Source organism: Nerophis ophidion, linkage group LG02 (assembly GCF_033978795.1).
Source record: "Nerophis ophidion isolate RoL-2023_Sa linkage group LG02, RoL_Noph_v1.0, whole genome shotgun sequence".
NCBI lineage: Eukaryota > Metazoa > Chordata > Actinopteri > Syngnathiformes > Syngnathidae > Nerophis > Nerophis ophidion.
In genome coordinates, this window is record NC_084612.1 from 77,151,181 (window position 1) to 77,171,913 (window position 20,733).

The window sequence follows — 20,733 nt, forward strand, 5'->3', positions numbered from 1 at the left end:
AATGATGGTCCCAATAACATTGCATCTAATAGACAATGTCTCATTAGCACCCCTGCTGGTGACATCCATCTAAATGAGGGTTAACTCAAAAAGGAGGGATTTTTCAAATTGACTGTGTGTCGCTTTTAAAAGTGTTCCCCCACCTGGTCAACATATGTAATAACAAGTGTGTGTAAGAAATCGAAATGCACACCCTTTGGCCAAAATTAGAAAAAAAATAAATAAACATGTATATAGAGACATACTGTGATAACTTGAAAAAAAATAATGAAGATTAAAAATCAATTGCAAACAAAATAAAAATAATAGAACTAAAAGCAGTCTTTTACTCAAAATGTGTCGACTTTTTTTCGTATAAAATTGGGAACAATTTGTCATATTCTTTCTGTTTCTGTAATATTGCAATATATTCTCGTAAAATTATTACTTTAATGTAAAAATGTAAATTTTAAATGAAAAATTGTGACATTTGTTAAATTCTGGCTTTTATCACAATATTTCCAATTTGTTTTGTTCTTGTAAAATAGTTAAATTTTTTGAGTAAAATGATCACATTTTTCATAATTTTGCCAAGTGAATTTCCGATTATTATTGTAATATTGCCCAAATTTTACAGTTGTCTTATAAAACTGACTTGTCGAGTAAAATGATGACTCTTCATAAAATAGCCCACATTTTAAGCCTTTCTTGTAAAATTCCGACTGTTTTTGAGTAAAATTCCAACTTTTATCATAATATTGCACAAAAATGTTCAGTTTTTCTTTTTACATTTTGACTTGCGTTGAGTAAAATGACGACTTTTATTACAACTCTGCCAAAATTTTAAGTTTTTCTTGTGAAATTCCAACTCATTTTTCACAACAAGCTTTTTTATATTTACATAGTATGTATATATTATTCATGTTGTAAATACACAACTTTATATATCTAGAAAGGCTGATTCTGAAGAGGGAGGCAATATTCGGAGGTCTCAAGAAGGTAACAAATACAGGTGTGTGTGTGTGTGTGTGTGTGTGTGTGTGTGTGTGTGTGTGTGTGTGTGTGTGTGTGTGTGTGTTAGACAGCTGCCCCCGCCTCCTCCATTCTCTCATCCGCTACTTTAGCATGTCAGCTGCTCTGTGTGACTTTGTTCAATACACTTGAGACAAATAAGACAACAGCTGATTTCAGCGAGGTCAACACTTTTTGCGCAAGCATGAACTTCAGTTTTTCCTTGGATGTTTTGGAGCCCCAAGAAAGAAACATTCTCTGTTTGTGCCTCTGGTGCCACTGCAGAGAAAAGTAGTCATGAATTGTTCAGTTGCTTCCAATTAGGGTGGATTTTGTTTATTAGAACTTGTGTGTGCTTTCTTGTAAACTTGCCCTAAAAGTGGTTGATCGTCTGCTGCCACACACACACACACACACACGCACACACACACACACACACACACACACACACACACACACACACACACACACACACACATATTTGTTACCTTCTTGAGACCTCCGAATATTGCCTCCCTCTTCAGGAGCAGCCTTTCTAGATATATAAAGTTGTGTATTTACAACATGAATAATATATACATACTATGCAAATATAAAAAAGCTTGTTGTGAAAAATGAGTTGGAATTTCACAAGAAAAACTTAAAATTTTGGCAGAGTTGTAACAAAAGTCGTCATTTTACTCAACGCAAGTCAAAATGTAAAAAGAAAAACTAAACATTTGTGCAATATTATGATAAAAGTTGGAATTTTACTCAAAAACAGTCGCAATTTTACAAGAAAAGCTTAAAATTTGGGCAATTTTGTGAAGTCATTTTACTCGACAAAAGTCAGTTTTATAAGACAACTGTAAAATTTTGGCAATATTACAATAATAATCGGAAATTCACTTGGCAAAATTATGACAAATGTGGTCATTTTACTCAAAAAATGTAACTATTTTACAAGAACAAAACAAATTGGAAATATTGTGATAAAAGCCAGAATTTAACAAATGTCACAATTTTTCTTTTAAAATTTACATTTTTACATTAAAGTAATCATTTTACGGGAATATATTGCAATATTACAGAAACAGAAAGAATATGACAAATTGTTCCCAATTCCATCCATCCATTTTCTACCGCTTATTCCCTTTTGGGGTCGCGGGGGGGGGGGGGGGGCGCTGGCGCCTAATTTTATACGAAAAAAAGTCAACACATTTTGAGTAAAAGACTGCTTTTAATTCTATTATTTTTATTTTGTTTGCAATTGGTTTTTAATTTTAATTATTTTTTTCAAGTTATCACAGTGTGTCTTTATTTACATATTTATTTATTTTTGTATTAATTTTGGCCAAAGGGTGTGCATTTCGATTTCTTACACATTTACACACACTTGTTATTACATATGTTGACCAGAGGGGGAGCACTTTTAAAAGCGACACACAATTTGAAAAATCCCTCCTTTTTGGTTTACCCTCATTTAGATCGATGTCACCAGCAGGGGTGCTAATGAGACATTGTCTATTAGATGCAATGTTATTGGGACCATCACTTATGTTCACACCTCCTCATATGGAAGACACTTTTCCTTCATGTCTCAAACAGGGTAGAAATACAACACACACACACACACACACACACACACACACACACACACTTTATGTCCACATGCTGAGCAAATAATGGCTTTGTTCCTTCCTTGACTTCAGAACGCCCGCAGGGGACAACCTGTGTGTGTATTCGAGACTTAGAACTGGTCAGGTGGGTCTCTGTGTGGGTTCCGTGCGTGGTTGCCACGGTAACGCCCGTGTTGTAATTCCCCCGGTAGGACGGCTTGCGCTTTGTGAGCATTAAGGGTATCAAAAGAGCCAAATAAGCGCTAAAACTCAGCCTGTCCTTGTGCCAATGCTAAGCTCTAAAAGTGATGCGTTGCATGTTGGGGCCCCTCAGTTTATCACTGACTTGTTATGCACCTTACTCTTCAGTTGCATGGTGGGGCCCCTCAGTACATCACTGACTTGTTATGCCCTTACTCTTCAGTTGCATGGTGGGGCCCCTCAGTACATCACTGACTTGTTATGCCCTTACTCTTCAGTTGCATGTTGGGGCCCCTCAGTACATCACTGACTTGTTATGCCCCTACTCTTCAGTTGCATGGTGGGGCCCCTCAGTACATCACTGACTTGTTATGCCCTTACTCTTCAGTTGCATGGTGGGGCCCCTCAGTACATCACTGACTTGTTATGCCCTTACTCTTCAGTTGCATGTTGGGGCCCCTCAGTACATCACTGACTTGTTATGCCCCTACTCTTCAGTTCCATGGTGGGGCCCCTCAGTACATCACTGACTTGTTATGCCCTTACTCTTCAGTTGCATGTTGGGGCCCCTCAGTACATCACTGACTTGTTACGCCCCTACTCTTCAGTTGCACGGTGGGGCCCCTCAGTACATCACTGACTTGTTATGCCTATACTCCTCAGTTGCATGGCGGGGCCCCTCAGTACATCACTGACTTGTTATGCCCTTACTCTTCAGTTGCACGGTGGGGCCCCTCAGTACATCACTGACTTGTTATGCTCCTACTCTTCAGTTGCATGGTGGGGCCCCTCAGTACATCACTGACTTGTTATGCCCTTACTCTTCATATGTATGGTGGGGCCCCTTAGTACATCACTGACTTATTATGCCCCTACTCTTCAGTTGCACAGTGGGGCCCCTCAGTACATCACTGACTTATTATGCCCCTACTCTTCAGTTGCATGGTGGGGCCCCTCAGTACATCACTGACTTGTTATGCACATACTCTTCAGTTGCATGGTGGGGCCCCTCAGTACATCACTGACTTATGCCCCTACTCTTCAGTTGCATGGTGGGGCCCCTCAGTACATCACTGACTTGTTATGCCTATACTCTTCAGTTGCATGGCGGGGCCCCTCAGTACATCACTGACTTGTTATGCCCTTACTCTTCAGTTGCACGGTGGGGCCCCTCAGTACATCACTGACTTGTTATGCCCTTTGTCTTCAGTTGCATGGTTGGGCCCCTCAGTACATCACTGACTTGTTATGCTCCTACTCTTCAGTTGCATGGTGGGGCCCTTCAGTACATCACTGACTTGTTATGCCCATACTCTTCAGTTGCATGGTGGGGCCCCTCAGTACATCACTGACTTATGCCCCTACTCTTCAGTTGCATGGTGGGGCCCCTCAGTACATCACTGACTTGTTATGCCCTTACTCTTCAGTTGCACGGTGGGGCCCCTCAGTACATCACTGACTTGTTATGCCCTTAGTCTTCAGTTGCATGGTTGGGCCCCTCAGTACATCACTGACTTGTTATGCTCATACTCTTCAGTTGCATGGTGGGGCCCCTCAGTACATCACTGACTTGTTATTCCCCTACTCTTCAGTTGCATGGTGGGGCCCCTCAGTACATCACTGACTTGTTAAATCCCCTACTCTTCAGTTGCATGGTGGGGCCCCTCAGTACATCACTGACTTGTTATGCCCCTACTCTTCAGTTGCATGGTGGGGCCCCTCAGTACATCACTGACTTGTTATGCCCCTTCTCTTCAGTTGCATGGTGGGGCCCCTCAGTACATCACTGACTTGTTATGCCCCTACTCTTCAGTTGCATGGTGGGGCCCCTCAGTACATCACCGACTTGTTAGCGCTTAATAAATAAAATGGACTTCCTTCCAGACAAGAAACAGAAAAAACCCAGCAAGGGAGTTTCAACATAATCAGCTGATTTTAATAACCAGTTCCGCTTCTTCCCCTCTGTGTCGCTCACACATGACTTTGTCGCCCCGGCAACCGAGGAACAGTTGACGTCTTTGGCATCATGGGGCCTTCAAAGCTTAGACACATCACAAGAGGACCTGCTGAGGTGCTGACTCGCCATAATGGAAGTCATCCAAGGTCCTTGTAGTTGATAAAGGATTGTTGCTCGTGTGAGGAAGCTCTCAATGATTGTTGCAGTAGAAAGAGACGTGGAGACTCATGAGGACCCCTGACTGTGAAAATGTTGTCCACACACACAGACCCATTTCTGTGGAACAACCTCGGAGCTCAACACACACACACACACACACACACACACACACACACACACACACACACACACACACACACACACACACACACACACACACACACACACACACACACACACACCTTTGTATTAGTGACCTTATTGAGACCGCCGAAAAATGCCTACCTCTTTGGGACCACCCTTTCTGGATATATAAAGATGTGTATTTACAACATGAATAATATATACATATATATACACACACACACATATATATATATATATATATATATATATATATATATATATATATATACACTATGCAAAAATAAAGCTTTTTGTGAAAAATGAGTTGAAATTTCACAAGAAAAAGGTCACATTGTCACAAGTAAAACTCAGAAATTGGACATTTTTATAATGAAAGTCGTAATTTTACTCAACGCAAGTCAAAATGTTACTATAAAAACCAAACATTTGTTCAGTATTATGATAAAAGTTGGAATTTTACTCAATAACAGTCGTAATTTTTACAAGAAAAGGTTAAAATGTTGGCAATTTTATGAAAGGAGTCGTAATTTTACCCGACAAAAGTCACAATTTTATAAGAAAACTAACATTTTGGCAACATCGTAATAGTAATCATAGTTTTACTTGGCAAAATAATGACAAGTCATCATTTTACTAAAAAAAAATTCATTATTTTACAAGAACAACAAAAAAATTGGCAATATTACGATTAGTCAGAATTTTATATAACAAATGTCACTATTTTGCATTAAAAAATAATTTTACATTAAAAAGTCATAATTTCACAAGAAAATATTGCGATATTACAGAAACGCACACCTTTGTATTAGTGACCTTATTGAGACCGCCGAAAAATGCCTACCTCTTTAGGACCACCCTTTCTGCATGTATAAAGATGTGTATTTACAACATGAATAATATATACATATATATATACATACACATATATATGTATATATATATATATATATATATATATATATATATACTATGCAAAATAAAAAAGCTTGTTGTGAAAATGAGTTGAAATTTCACAAGAAAAAGGTCACATTGTCTCAAGTAAAACCCAGAAATTTGACATTTTTATAAAAAAAAAGTCGTAATTTTACTCAACGTAAGTCAAAATGTTACAAGAAAAACTGAACATTTGTGCAGTATTATGATAAAAGTTGGAATTTTACTCAACAACAGTCGTAATTTTTTTTACAAGAAAAGGTTAAAATGTTGGCAATTTTATGAAAGGAGTCATAATTTTACTCGACAAAAGTCACAATTTTATAAGAAAACTAACATTTTGGCAACATTGTAATAATAATCATAATTTTACTTGGCAAAATAATGACAAGTCATCTTTTACTCAAAGAAATTTCACTATTTTACAAGAACAACAAAAAAATTGGCAATATTACAATTAGTCAGAATTGTATATGACAAATGTCACCATTTTGCATTAAAAAATAATTTTACATTAAAAAGTCATAATTTCACAAGAAAATATTGCGATATTTCAGAAACGCACACCTTTGTATTAGTGACCTTATTGAGACCGCCGAAAAATGCCTACCTCTTTAGGACCACCCTTTCTGGATATATAAAGATGTGTATTTACAACATGAATAATATATACATATACATACACACACACATATATTTATATATTCATATATATATATATATATATACTATGCAAAAATAAAAAAGCTTGTTGTGAAAAATGAGTTGAAATTTCACAAGAAAAAGGTCACATTGTCACAAGTAAAACTCAGAAATTTGACATTTTTATAATAAAAGTCGTCATTTTACTCTACACAAGTCAAAATGTTACAAGAAAAACTAAACATTTGTGCAGTATTATGATAAAAGTTGGAATTTTACTCAATAACAGTCGTAATTTTTACAAGAAAAGGTTAAAATGTTGGCAATTTTATGAAAGGAGTCGTAATTTTACTTGACAAAAGTCACAATTTTATAAGAAAACTAACATTTTGGCAACATTGTAATAATAATCATAATTTTACTTGGCAAAATAATGACAAGTCATCATTTTACTCAAAGAAATTTCACTATTTTACAAGAACAACAAAAAAATTGGCAATATTGCGATTAGTCAGAATTTTATGACAAATGTCACCATTTTACATTAAAAAATAATTTTTCATTAAAAAGTCATAATTTCACAAGAAAATATTGCAATATTTCAGAAACGCACACCTTTGTATTAGTGACCTTATTGAGACCGCCGAAAAATGCCTACCTCTTTAGGACCACCCTTTCTGGATATATAAAGATGTGTATTTACAACATGAATAATATATACATATATATACACACACACATATATATTTATATATTCATATATATATATATATATATATATATATATATATACTATGCAAAAATAAAAAAGCTTGTTGTGAAAAATGAGTTGAAATTTCACAAGAAAAAGGTCACATTGTCACAAGTAAAACTCAGAAATTTGAAATTTTTATAATGAAAGTCGTAATTTTACTCTAAACAAGTCAAAATGTTACAAGAAAAACTAAACATTTGTGCAGTATTATGATAAAAGTTGGAATTTTACTCAATAACAGTTGTAATTTTTACAAGAAAAGGTTAAAATGTTGGCAATTTTATGAAAGGAGTCATAATTTTACTTGACAAAAGTCACAATTCTATAAGAAAACTAACATTTTGGCAACATTGTAATAATAATCATAGTTTTACTTGGCAAAATAATGACAAGTCATCATTTTACTCAAAGAAATTTCACTATTTTACAAGAACAGCAAAAAAATTGGCAATATTGCGATTAGTCACCATTTTGCATTCAAAAGTAATAATTTTACATAAGTCATAATTTCACAAGAAAGTATTGCGATATTACAGAAACAAAAAGACTATGAGAAATTGTTCCCAACTTTGTAAGAAAAAAGTAGACACATTGGGAGAGACAGCTTTTAGTTAATTTTAATGATTTTTATTTACTGTTTGTAATTGGTTGTAATCTTCATTATTTACTTCGTTATTACAGTATGTCTCTATTCACATATTTATTTTATTGTTTGTATTAATTTTGGTCAATTTCTTAAACACACTTGTTATATCATATGTTGACCAAAAAAAGCGACACACAGTCAATTTGAAAAATCCTCCTTTTTGGGACCGCCCCAATTTTGATAGATTTCACCAAATGAGACAATCTTTATTAGATGTAATGGCTTTCCTAATTAGGACCATGATTTATGTCCTGACTTGTTCACACCTCCTCATATGGGGGCTACTTTTCCTTGTTGATGTCTCAAAAAGGGCAGAAATACAAGCACACACACACACACACACACACACACACACACACACACACACACACACACACACACACACACACACACACACACACACACACACACACACACACACACACACACACACACACAGCCCTTGAATGAGCCACATTATTAGCAACAGGAGAGCGATGCTGGAAAGTCTGGCTTCAGCCGAGAAACTGAACAGTTTGTCCAGTGTCTCTCAGGGAGGCCCGACTTTGGAAGTCGGAGGGAAATTATAAATGACTAGCACAGCTTATTTTCCTTTAACCTTTCCATAGAAAAAGAGGCTTGTGTCAAAACAAATAGTCAACCCTTCCCTTTTCCTTTGTCGCCGCTGTTTCTTCACTTGAACGGTGCGTGTGTGTGTGTGTGTGTGTGTGTGTGTGTGTGTGTGTGTGTGTGTGTGTGTGTGTGTGTGTGTGTGTGTACTTACTGCACAAAAGTCCACTCTTAGGTTTGTTTTATCAGCGATATAATGACTAGATCATCTACAATCCCACTTAGTAGATCTCCAACCTCAGCCAAGGCCAGAGTCTTCAGCAAAGTGGGGAAAAGTCCACTTCTAGTGCTGTCTTCATAACAATATTTTGGTCCCGGTACCAAAATGTGTTTCAATACTTTTCTAAATAAAGGGACCACATGAAACATATGTTTGTTATTGCAATTTAGTCCGTCAATAAAATAGTGAACATGCTAGACAACTTGTCTTTTAGTAGTAAGTAACAAGGGAGTAGGTTTGATTTTGAGATTGGTGGGGACACTAAAGTGCTCCAAGGCAGCACTCTGAAAGTTTACTTTTGTACATTAGTAATCATAATTTCACATCATGCAGATGTTAGAGGGTAAAGCAACTAAATTGAAAGCAAAGAAGACAACTTGGAAGAGTTCTCATCTTACTCTTTAGTGTAGGGCTGTAGTGCAACTGTGCATCATCCTGTCAATCAACATAGCCTACTGTCCATCAACAACATCAGAAATACATTCATGCAATACAACATTGTAAATAAACATAAATGAACTGTAATAATCTTTTCCCCAACTTGTGTTTAAATCACTCACACTTTTTCCCTTCAACTACTTCTTTCTATTGCTGCTTTTGTACTGTAAATATGTTTGTCACTAATACTCAAATACAAGCAGATTAGTGTCCACTGGTTGTTCCTATTTGAAAGAGCCAAACACATGCCTCCGCCGTAACAGAAATGAACTGCTGGCCAAAAATATGTTGATGCATGACAGATACATTAAGGACAATGACCATATAGAGCTTGATGGTACAGTTACTGCCTGATCAAAAAGGCTTTTACTAAATATGAATATTACTTCATATTAATGAATTATATTTTAGCATTGTAAAATCACATGATCATCTAGTGAGGGCTTATTGTATTTCCACCACTTTGGTATTTTCAAACCGTTGCTCACTTCTACACAAATACATGAAACTAAAAAATGATTTCAAAAATAAAACGGAAAGGTGAAATCCGGCGATCTGATTGGTTGTTAACCGTGGTTTAAATATTCTAAAGCCTTATCACAGCGTAGGCTATCACTCCGCCTCAGGCACGCATGACTGGTATGAATGGAAGTTGGTGTCATGTATCCATGACAACGGACCGTTGCAGTCCGTAGTAAAAGACAGCTGATGTTTTTACGATGTTAAAAAACGGACAAAAGTAGTTGAATTACATGTTTAAGGTTAACTTTCACCTTCGGGGAGGGTCAACAATGTTAAAAGGGGACTGAGCATTGACTTTCACCTGGAAAAAAAGCGGAGGAAAATACGATGGGATGACATTAGAGGAAACGTGACCCCGGAAGTAAATGCGTCATCTCATAGCTTGTGTTTGTAAATTGTTTTTAAAAATCTTTTTATAATACAGCGTTAACAAAACGTCTGTATTTTTATAATATAGCGTTATATTTTTATAATATAGCGTTATATTTTTATAATATAGCGTTATATTTTTATAATATAGCGTTATATTTTTATAATATAGCATTAACGAAACTTCTGTATTAATTATTCCCCCGAAAGTAAATTGGGGGTAAGGTTTTTGTAGGGGGGAAGAAATTTGGCGGGACACTCTCGTCCGCTCGCTAGCAACTAGAATGTAGGCTAGCTTTTACAATCAGGAGTGACAGCGGGGACAGCCAATCACACGTAAGTTAGCATGAAAGTGGCAACCAATCAGGGAGCGATATTTAGGTTAGAGGCGGGACTTCTAGCAGAGACGGACATTTAACCCTTTCTGTGCCATAATCATTGACTAAACATTACGGGCAGCGCTTGTATTGATAGTGACTACACAGTAGCGGCTGGATATTGGTAGGGACGTGTCCCTAGCGTCCCTACCCAATTCTACGCCCTTGGTAAGTAAACAAACAAAGACTCCTAATTAGTCTGCACTAACATATTGTGTCATTTATACACCTATTATTTTCTACACATTATGAGGGATAAACTGTAAAAAGGGATTAATAATCTACTTGTTCATTTACTCTTAACATCTGCTAATTTTCTGTTTCAACATGTTCTTTCTACACTTCTGTTAAAATGTAATAATCACCTATTCTTGTAATTTACAATAGTTTTGGATGATACAACACATTTAGGTATGGATCCGATACCAAGTAGTCCCAGGATCATACATTGGTCATATTCACAGTCCTCATGTTTCCAGGGACGTATTTCCTGACTTTATAAACATATGTATTTAAAAGAAAAAAGATTTTGTGATGCTAAAAAACAATGTAATCATAGTAGTATCCACTAGATACGCCTTTGACCTTGATATCAATACAGTGGATGTCAGGTTAATCCACCCATGGCATTTTTGTTGACATTGTGACGGCGGTGAGCTATTGTATCCTCCTACGGTGTGTAGTGAAGCCATTTAGCTGTTCCCCGTCCTGCAGCTTGTCAGAAACTTACTTCATTTGTCGCCACAGAGGCGAGGATTAGTGTTTTAGACGAAGCTAAAACACTGCTGATTGAGGATGGGTGTTAGCCGCTAGTTAGCTAGCCATACACAAGAGTTAATGGACCTCTTCCTGAGGGTGTTTCAGTGTTATAACTTCACATTTATCTTTACTTTTTAGACTAAAATGCCTCCATTCTCCCTTTCTGTCCACACACTGTGTCTGCTTGTAAGTACTCTGTGATTGTGTGCTGCCGAACATGCTCCTCTGCTTGTAAAACCAGCAACGTCACCACGTGACGACGTGCCGTCATGCCCGTAAAAAAAATATATGGTGAACCAGTACTTTTCAAAACAGAGTATACTGTATTTCATTGAATTGCCGCCGGGGCGCTAATTAATTTAAAACCTCTTCTCATTCCGACGCTTACCAAAGGCATGCGGTAAATTTAGGCCTGCACTTAAAGATTTGAGTGTGATGTAAGGATACCATCATGAAAAGCACATTTATTAAAAAAACATTATTATGGTCTTACCTTTACTTATAAATGAAGTCCATGCGCAGCTCCTTCTGATCAAAAGCATCGATAACTTGTTTATACAAGTCTTCCTTATCTTTCTTCGGTTTTAAAAGTCTCTCTGTCTCGATGGAGATCTTCCTTTATTACCTCCTGCTTCCATTGAAAGTCCAGTTTAGAAATTTTTTTTATTTTAGATATGTAATCCTCCATGTTAAAAGTGCAAGCGAGAGGAAAAAATAAACGATGGCTGCTCACTCTTGCTGCTTGTTGTCACTTCTTCTGCAGCCGAGTAGTCGCAAGAAGGATCACTAGCGCCCTCTACCACCAGGAGGCGGTAGTCATTTAATGACTCATATTTGACACACGCAGCTACGGTATATTAATAAAACATAGCTGCTTACTGTTCTTTTTAGCATATTCAATAGCTTGGACCTTAAATCCTACTGAATAGCTCTTAATCTTCATCCCTTTATGCGATTTCAAATGATTGAAATCAGCCTCCTCCATTTTGAAAATGATGACAGGTGAAGTGTCACTCGTGACGTGACGAGTTTGACCCGGTGGAAATTTTAGACATGCGCTAATAAAAATAATATTTTGCGAAACAAGTTTGACACTGCAGTAATTCTAGGCAGGCGCATGCTATATACCCGGCGGCAAATCAGGGAAATACGGTAGTACTGTTTTTGATTCATTAGTACCGCGATACTATACCAGTACCGGTATACCATACATCCCTAGTCACTACTAAAGTAATTAGACCTAAACTAGACTCCAATATGCATGTACTGTACCAGTCTAAGTATGTATGTCTCTAGCTGCGTGTCTGGCCTACTTATTTACCAGCGGTAACACGAGATTCTTTGCGAGCAGAAAGTGAACAAACTGTTTAAACCGCCAAACATGTTTTAATGTACCAGACAGGATTTGAACACGCTCGCAGAATGTGGCATCACAGACGTCTGCGGTTCACTCTTTCAAGACCTTTGATGGCTTCTAGTGCAGCAGGGAGGGGAAAGTAAACAAAGCAAGCACACCTTGCCACACCTCATTATAGCCAGGGTTTGTTCTTTGTCTCACGTCTGTGGGAATGTGTCATACTTAATGGCTGGGCTTTGACCCGCCGAGGAGGGACAAAAGGACACAAGGAGAGAGGAAGGACAGCAGCGAGAGTGAAGAGACAATTAAAGTGTGGAAAAACAAGTTGACTTTATATGCTTGATTGTGTTTCAGTGTATTGATTGATTGTTTGAAACATTTATTAGTAGATTGCACAGTACAGTACATATTCTGTACAATTGACCACTAAATGGTAACTAGGGATGCACCGAAATGAAAATTTGTGGCCGAAGCCGAATAAAATTTAAACGCTTGGCCGAAGGCCGAATACCGAATAATAAATGCAGTTTTTCACAATTTTTTTTAGTATTGTATAAATAGCCTAGAATAAATATTTAGACATGTTTTTCAAATAAAGTATTTTTTTTATTGAATATTGATATTTTTTTAATATTCCATTAGCCTTTGCTTTTCAAAAAAAGCACGAAGTTTTTCATTTATATTAGGCCTTCAAACAAAACATGCATTCCAAAAAAAAATAAAGTGCATTAAAGTGGATAAACCCACAACAAATGAATTATTGTCCTTTTGGCAAAAGTCTGCTTAGCCACAGTAGATATGCTAATAATGTAAACAGAAGGCTCAAGTAAATCTCAATTAAGTGTGTGCTTGTAACCTCATACACTTATACAGGTAGCCTACACAACAGGCTAATAATGTAAACATAGGCCCCACTAAATCTCAATAAGTGTGTGCTTGTAACCTCATACACTTATACAGGTACACAACATATCCCAACGTCACCGCGTCACAAAATTGCGTCACACGCCACTATTCGGCCTTGTTCTTAACTCATTCCACCGAAGGCCGAATGTGGCTTTTTTTGCCATATTCGGCCGAATGTATTCGGTTACCGATTAATCTGTGCATCCCTAATAATACTCCTTACCATTAATGCGACATCTTGAACAGGTGCGGTAGAAAACGGATGGTTGGATTAAAATGCATGAGAATGTTTTATAATTTGAACGTTATTTTTGAAACTGTGATTACCAGCGGAATTATTCATTACTTATCGTGTTAAGCAATGTCAGCTAAGATTGATCTGAGAGCCGGATGCAGTCATCTGGCTCTAGAGCCATAGGTTCCCTACCCATGGTTTAAGCATTGGACACCTTTTTACCTGCACTCTGCCTCCCGCTGTTTCCCACATCTACAAAGCAATTAGCTACCGACTGCCACCTACTGATATGGAAGAGTATTACACGGTTACTCGGCTTAGCTCGGTTAGGAGAGTGGCCGTGCTAGCAACCTGATGGTTCCAGGTTCGATTCCCGCTTCCGCCATCCTAGTCGCTGCCGTTGTGTCCTTGGGCAAGACACTTCACACACCTGCCCCCAGTGCCACCCACACCGCTTTAAATGTAACTTAGATATTGGGTGTCACTTTGTAAAACGCTTTGAGTCACTAGAGAAAAGCGCTAAATAAATATAATTATCTGAGAGCCATATGTAGTCATCAAAAGAGCCACACCTGGCTCTAGAGCAGGGGTGCCCATTACGTCGATCGTGAGCTACCAGTCGACCGCGGGGGGTGTGTCAGTCGATCTCCAGCCAGGCTTTTAAAAAAAAATAGACCTAAAAATGAGTGATCATCAATCTTCACCAAGACGTCACTTAAATGACATTCACGGTACCGGAGGGTCTTGTGAGATGACGCTGGCTGCTGCAAGATCATTATTATGAAAATATGACCGAGAGGAAGGCGAGAAACACTTTTTATTTCAACAGACTCTCGTGCCGTAACTTCCGTCAAAACTCTAAAGGCCGACCGCACATTTCCTATCTTCACAATAAAAGCCCTGCTTCATGCTGCCTGCGCTAACTAAATACAGAGTCTCGGAAAACTGGCGTGCACAAGCGATCCCTCAGAAAGCTGGCGTGCACATCACTTGTGCACGCCAGCTTTCCGAGACTCTTATTTTGTTAGCGCGGGCAGCATGAAGCAGGGCTTTTATTGTGAAGATAGGAAATGTGCAGTCGGCCTTTAGAGTTTTGACGGAAGGGACGGCGCGAAAGTCTGTTGAAATAAAAAGTGTTTCTCGCCTTCCTCTCTGTCATTTTTTCATAATAATGAACTGGCAGCAGCCAGCAGCCAGCTCATTATTATGAAATTTTTTTTTTATACAATATTATATTATATTATATTATATATATATATATATATTTTATTTTTTTTCATAATAATGAACTGGCAGCAGCCAGCGGCTTCACGGTGGCAGAGGGGTTAGTGCGTCTGCCTCACAATACGAAGTTCCTGCAGTCCTGGGTTCAAATCCAGGCTCGGGATCTTTCCGTGTGGAGTTTGGATGTTCTCCCCGTAAATGCGTGGGTTCCTTCCGGGTACTCCGGCTTCCTCCCACTTCCAAAGACATGCACCTGGGGATAGGTTGATTGGCAACACTAAATTGGCCCTAGTGTGTGAATGTGAGTGTGAATGTTGTCTGTCTATCTGTGTTGGCCCTGCGATGAGGTGGCGACTTGTCCAGGGTGTACCCTGCCTTCCGCCCGATTGTAGCTGAGATAGGCGCCAGCCCCCCCCCGCGACCCTGAAAGGGAATAAGCGGTAGAAAATGGATGGATGGATGGATGGCAGCTGCCAGCGTCATCTCACAAGACCCTCGGGTGCCGTGAATGTCAATCAAGCAAGCTACGGAATTTGCCGCCAATGTTTTTCTTGTAAAGTGTATGGAAGCTGGATGAATTAGATGCCAAAAACCAACCACTTTCATGTGGTATTGTACAGAAAGGACAACTTTTTTTTCTCCTCCATTTGAAAATGTGGGCGTTATCATCATTACTGTCTGATTCCAATCAATGCAAGTCATCAGAATCAGGTAATACACCAACTTATATTCTTGTCTTCGTGAAAGAAATACATCTATATGTGTTACACATGCTTGTATTATCATTAAACACATTTAACTTGTTTACAAAAATGTCTCTTTCATAAATAAATAAATATAAATGATATATATAAATGAGGTAGATTCCCTCTAGTTGGTCAATTGAAAAGTAGCTCGCCTGCAGAAAAAGTGTGGGCACCCCTGCTCTAGAGCCATAGGTTCCCTACCCCTGGCTTTAGTATAGAGGCAACTTGTTTTTCCACTGCTATACTTTAAGACAGATAAGGAGGCATGAGCTTGCACAGGAAGCTGTCATGTCACGAATGTACGAACGCAACCAGCAGCACTATCACTCCACCAATCAAATCAAGTGTGATTAAAAGCATTTAAATCCTAAACTGGTTTTGTCAGCCCGACTTCCAGCTTCTGATGGTGATGTTTTTGTCTTGCAGGCGCTACCAAGGAGATTGGCTCAGCGCTGACCAGGATGTGTATGAGACACCGCAGCATCGAGTCCAAACTGAAAGTCTTTACCACGTAAGAGGACGCACACGGGCACCGATGGTGGCGGCACGCGAAAGTGTGACAGATGACGGTTTTTATGTCCGTGTGAGAATGTCCGACAAAGATTACTCTTATCTGCCGGATTCTTGCACAAGAGGCGGCATGTGCTTCCGTGCATCGTGTTTTCGTTATTAGATTAGATTAGCTGTCGCTGTCAGTCCAAAAAATACTGAAATGCAGTTGTCAAAACCCTGCAGAAGCCTCCTTTTGGCCTGGGCAATACTTTTCCTTTTTTTGTTGCAGACGATTTAAAAAAACAAAAACTCTTTGTTAAAGGCCTACTGAAATGAGATGTTCTTATTTAAACGGGGATAGCAGGTCCATTCTGTGTGTCATACTTCATCATTTTGCGATATTGACATAATTTTGCTGAAAGAATTTAGTAGAGAACATCGACGATAAATTTCGCAACTTTTGGTCGCTAATAAAAAAGCCTTGCCTGTACCGGAAGTAGCAGACGATGTGCGCGTGACGTCACGGGTTGTGGAGCTCCTCACTTCTGAACATTGTTTACAATCATGGCCACCAGCAGCGAGAGCGATTCGGACAGAGAAAGCGACAATTTCCCCATTAACTTGAGCAAAGATGAAAGATTTGTGGATGAGGAAAGTGGGAGTGAAGGACTAGAAAGAAAAAAAAAGACTATACAGTGGGAGCGATTCAGATGTTATAAGACACATTTACTAGGATAATTCTGGAAAATCCTTTATCTGCTTATTCTGTTACTAGTGTTTTAGTGAGATTATATAGTACCTGAAAGTCGGAGGGGTGTGGCCACGGGTGTGGTGACCGCCAGTGTCTCTGAGGGAAGCCACGCAGCTGCAGCAGGACGCAAGTTCCGCTGATGTCTACGGTAAAAGCTGACTTATTACCACAATGTTTTCACCGAAACCTGCCGGTTGACACGTGGTCGGGATCCATGTTCGCTTGACCGCTCTGTTCCATAGTAAAACTTCACCTTCGGGAATTTTAAACAAGGAAACACCGGCTGTGTTTGTGTGGCTAAAGGCTAAAGTTTCCCACCTCCATCTTTCTACTTGGACTTCTCTCTATTATTAATTGAACAAATTGCAAAAGATTCACCAACACAGATGTCCAGAATACTGTGTAATTATGCGATTAAAACAGACGACTTATGGCTGGGATCGGGCTGGGAAAAAAAAAGTCCTCTACAACCGGTGACATCACGCGCACGCGTCATCATTCCGCGACGTTTTCAACAGGATACCTCGCGGGAAATTTAAAATTGCAATTTAGTAAACTAAACCGGCCGTATTGGCATGTGTTGCAATGTTAATATTTCATCATTGATATATAAACTATCAGACTGCGTGGTCGCTAGTAGTGGCTTTCAGTAGGTCTTTAAATTAGTTTTGTACAAAAAAAATGTAAAAATCAGGTTTTATTTTTAGGCCATATCGCCCAGGTCTTGCCTTCTCTCCTGTAAAATGGCCAAATAACACTTCTAGAGATTCATCCAAACATGTTTTTCCCCCCCAGAGCTCTCTCGGAAAGTCTCATCACCCCGTTAGAGCTGAGGATGGAGGAGTGGAGGAAAGCTGCCAGTCAGCTGGACAAAGATCACGCTAAAGGTTTGCCGGCGTGCCCAGCCGACGCCAACACTGCTGCTCTCTCATATTTACTTTTCTCGCTCAGAGTACAAAAAGGTGAGAGCAGACATCAAGAAGAAGTCGTCAGACACCATTAAACTGCAGAAGAAGGTCAAGAAAGGTAAAAAGCCCTCCCTCTTATTGACCCAATGGAGCGACTTTAAAAACTTTTTGGGGAAGGTTCTTGGTCTGTCTTACTTTTACCGTATTTTCTTGACTAAGCCACTCCTTTTTCCCATGCTTTAAACTAGGGATGCACCGAAATGAAAATTTCTGGCCGAAGCCGAATAAAATTTAAACGCTTGGCCGAATACCGAATAATGAATGCAGTTTTTCACAATTTTTTTATATTGCATAAATAGCATAGAATAAATATTTAGACATGTTTTTCAAATAAAGTAATTTTTTATTGAATATTGACATTTTTTTAATATTCCAGTAGTCTTTGCCTTTCAAAAAAGCACAATTTTTCATTTATATTAGGCCTTCAAACAAAACATGCATTCCCCAAAAAAATAAAGTGCATTAAAGTGGATAAACCCACAACAAATGAATTATTGTCCTTTTGGCAAAAGTCTGCTTAGCCACAGTAGATACGCTAATAATGTAAACAGAAGGCTCAAGTAAATCTCAATTAAGTGTGTGCTTGTAACCTCATACACTTATACAGGTAGCCTACACAACAGGCTAATAATGTAAACAGAGGCCCCACTAAATCTCAATAAGTGTGTGCTTGTAACCTCATACACTTATACAGGTACACAACATATCCCAACGTCACTGCACGTTGGTTGATTGCGTCACCGCGTCAAATAATTGCGTCACACGCCACTATTCGGCCTTGTTTTTAACTCATTCCACCGAAGGCCGAATGTGGCTTTTTTTGCCATATTCGGCCGAATATATTCGGTTACCGATTAATCGGTGCATCCCTAGTTAAAGGACATACGGTATTTTCCTACCCCAGTATTTTGTCACTTCACACTTTATAGGGCGTGAACAGTGAATCATAGCTGCACCTGGAACATGGCTATCAATATTGCCTTTTATTGACAGGTTAATCAATAACAAGGCAAGCCGTGGTAGCATTCTGTTGCCGCCATGTTGATAAATCTCTGCGTACAAGCGACACACCCTGTGGTTGCCTTGGTACCACCCCGCCACTCCATCTCCAAACCAGAGATTAGCACTTGGCAGTAAAGACTGCGCGCGACCTCTGCATGGTCTGTTTAGCGGGAAACACCCACACACATGTTGAAACACACACTACCCCCCTCATGCCCAGTTACAAAACAGCAAAAATGTGTGTGTGCGCGTCACAAACCCGATGAGTCGATCTCCAGACCCTCCCATAGTAAGCCTCACTCATGTGGTTCTAACATCTCTTGACATGTTTCTTTCCCCTTCCCTGGTTTGCCTTTACACAAACACACATTCCATCAATCATCGCCAGCTTAAACGGGACTTTGCATGTTGAAGTAAACACTTAAGTAACCACTCTTTGCACACTCTAATTTTACCAGTCCACGTGCATTTCATATTTAAGTCTGATTAATGCTTTTGTGTCTCTTGTTGATTTTAATACAATTTTAGAGCAGACTTTTTTTTTCTCCATTGATGTCACGCAGCACCACACACACACACACCCAAGTTTTGCACGCAAATGTCCATTTTATTTCCCTTCGTGCCTCAGTTCACTTCAGTTCATTCATGATAGGCTGGCAGGGTATGCTACAGGGAAGTATAATTACCAATCATTCCATGATTGTGTGTGTGTGTGTGTGTGTGTGTGTGTGTGTGTGTGTGTGTGTGTGTGTGTGTGTGTGTGCGTGCGCGTGTGTGCATGTGTGTGTTCTTGTATTTCTACCCTTCTTGAGACCTCAACAAGGAAAAGTAGCTCCCATGTGAGGACCGGTCAACAGGTTAGGACAGGGGTCGGGAACCTTTTTGGCTGAGAGAGCCAAAAATCCAAATATTTAAAAAATGTATTTCCGTAAGAGCCATATGACATTTTTTTCAACACTGAACACAACTAAACGCGTGCATTTTTAAGTAAGTGATAAGTGATAAGTGGGTTGTACTCGTATAGCGCTTTTCTACCTTCAAGGTACTCAAAGCGCTTTGATACTACTTCCACATTCACCCATTCACACACACATTCACACACTGATGGAGGGAGCTGCCATGCAAGGCGCTAACCAGCACCCATCAGGAGCAAGAGTGAAGTGTCTTGCTCAAGGCCACAACGGACGTGAGGAGGTTGGTACTAGGGGGGGATTGAACCAAGGACCCTCAGGTTGCGCACGGCCACTCTTCCACTGCGCCACGCCGTCCCCAGTAATAATGTCCCTAACGGCCCCTCATAAAGACCTCATAAAAAGACCAACATTCCTAGAGTATAATAGGTCTCTTATTATTTGTAGTAACAATGGTGTTCTGAAGCTAACTGTGGAGGGGGCGTGGCCTGCGGCCTGCAGCGAAGTGGGGTGTTGGACCGGCCTCGAAATCAGCGACAGGTGCCTAGATGGCCCAGCTGGGCCTTGTTATCTAAATCACCTGTCGCTCTGTTTGGAAGTAACAGCCAGGAGGAGAGACGGGATTGGGGCTGGAGCCAGAGCGTGAGCGAGAACGAAAGAGAAAAAGACAATGGCTGGAAAGCAACTGAGAGACTTATTGAAAAATAAAAAATGTGCGTGCGTGCGTGCGACATTCATTGCTACTTTTAACTTTAGTATTCGGAGGTCTCAAGAAGGTAACAAATACGTGTGTGTGTGTGTGTGTGTTTGTGTGTGTGTG

General features: G+C 39.3%; 1 protein-coding gene across 2 annotated transcripts in view; it reads left to right on the top strand.

Annotated features, from left to right (window-relative positions):
- mtss1 (MTSS I-BAR domain containing 1) overlaps positions 1-20,733 on the top strand; it is a 103,251-nt gene that overhangs the window by 43,544 nt on the left and 38,974 nt on the right. For both annotated transcript variants that reach the window (XM_061891948.1, XM_061891955.1), the window contains exons 4-6: positions 16,216-16,300; positions 17,828-17,919; positions 17,984-18,058. In XM_061891948.1, coding sequence (XP_061747932.1) covers positions 16,216-16,300; positions 17,828-17,919; positions 17,984-18,058 — 252 coding nt within the window. The remainder of the gene's footprint in view (positions 1-16,215; positions 16,301-17,827; positions 17,920-17,983; positions 18,059-20,733) is intronic.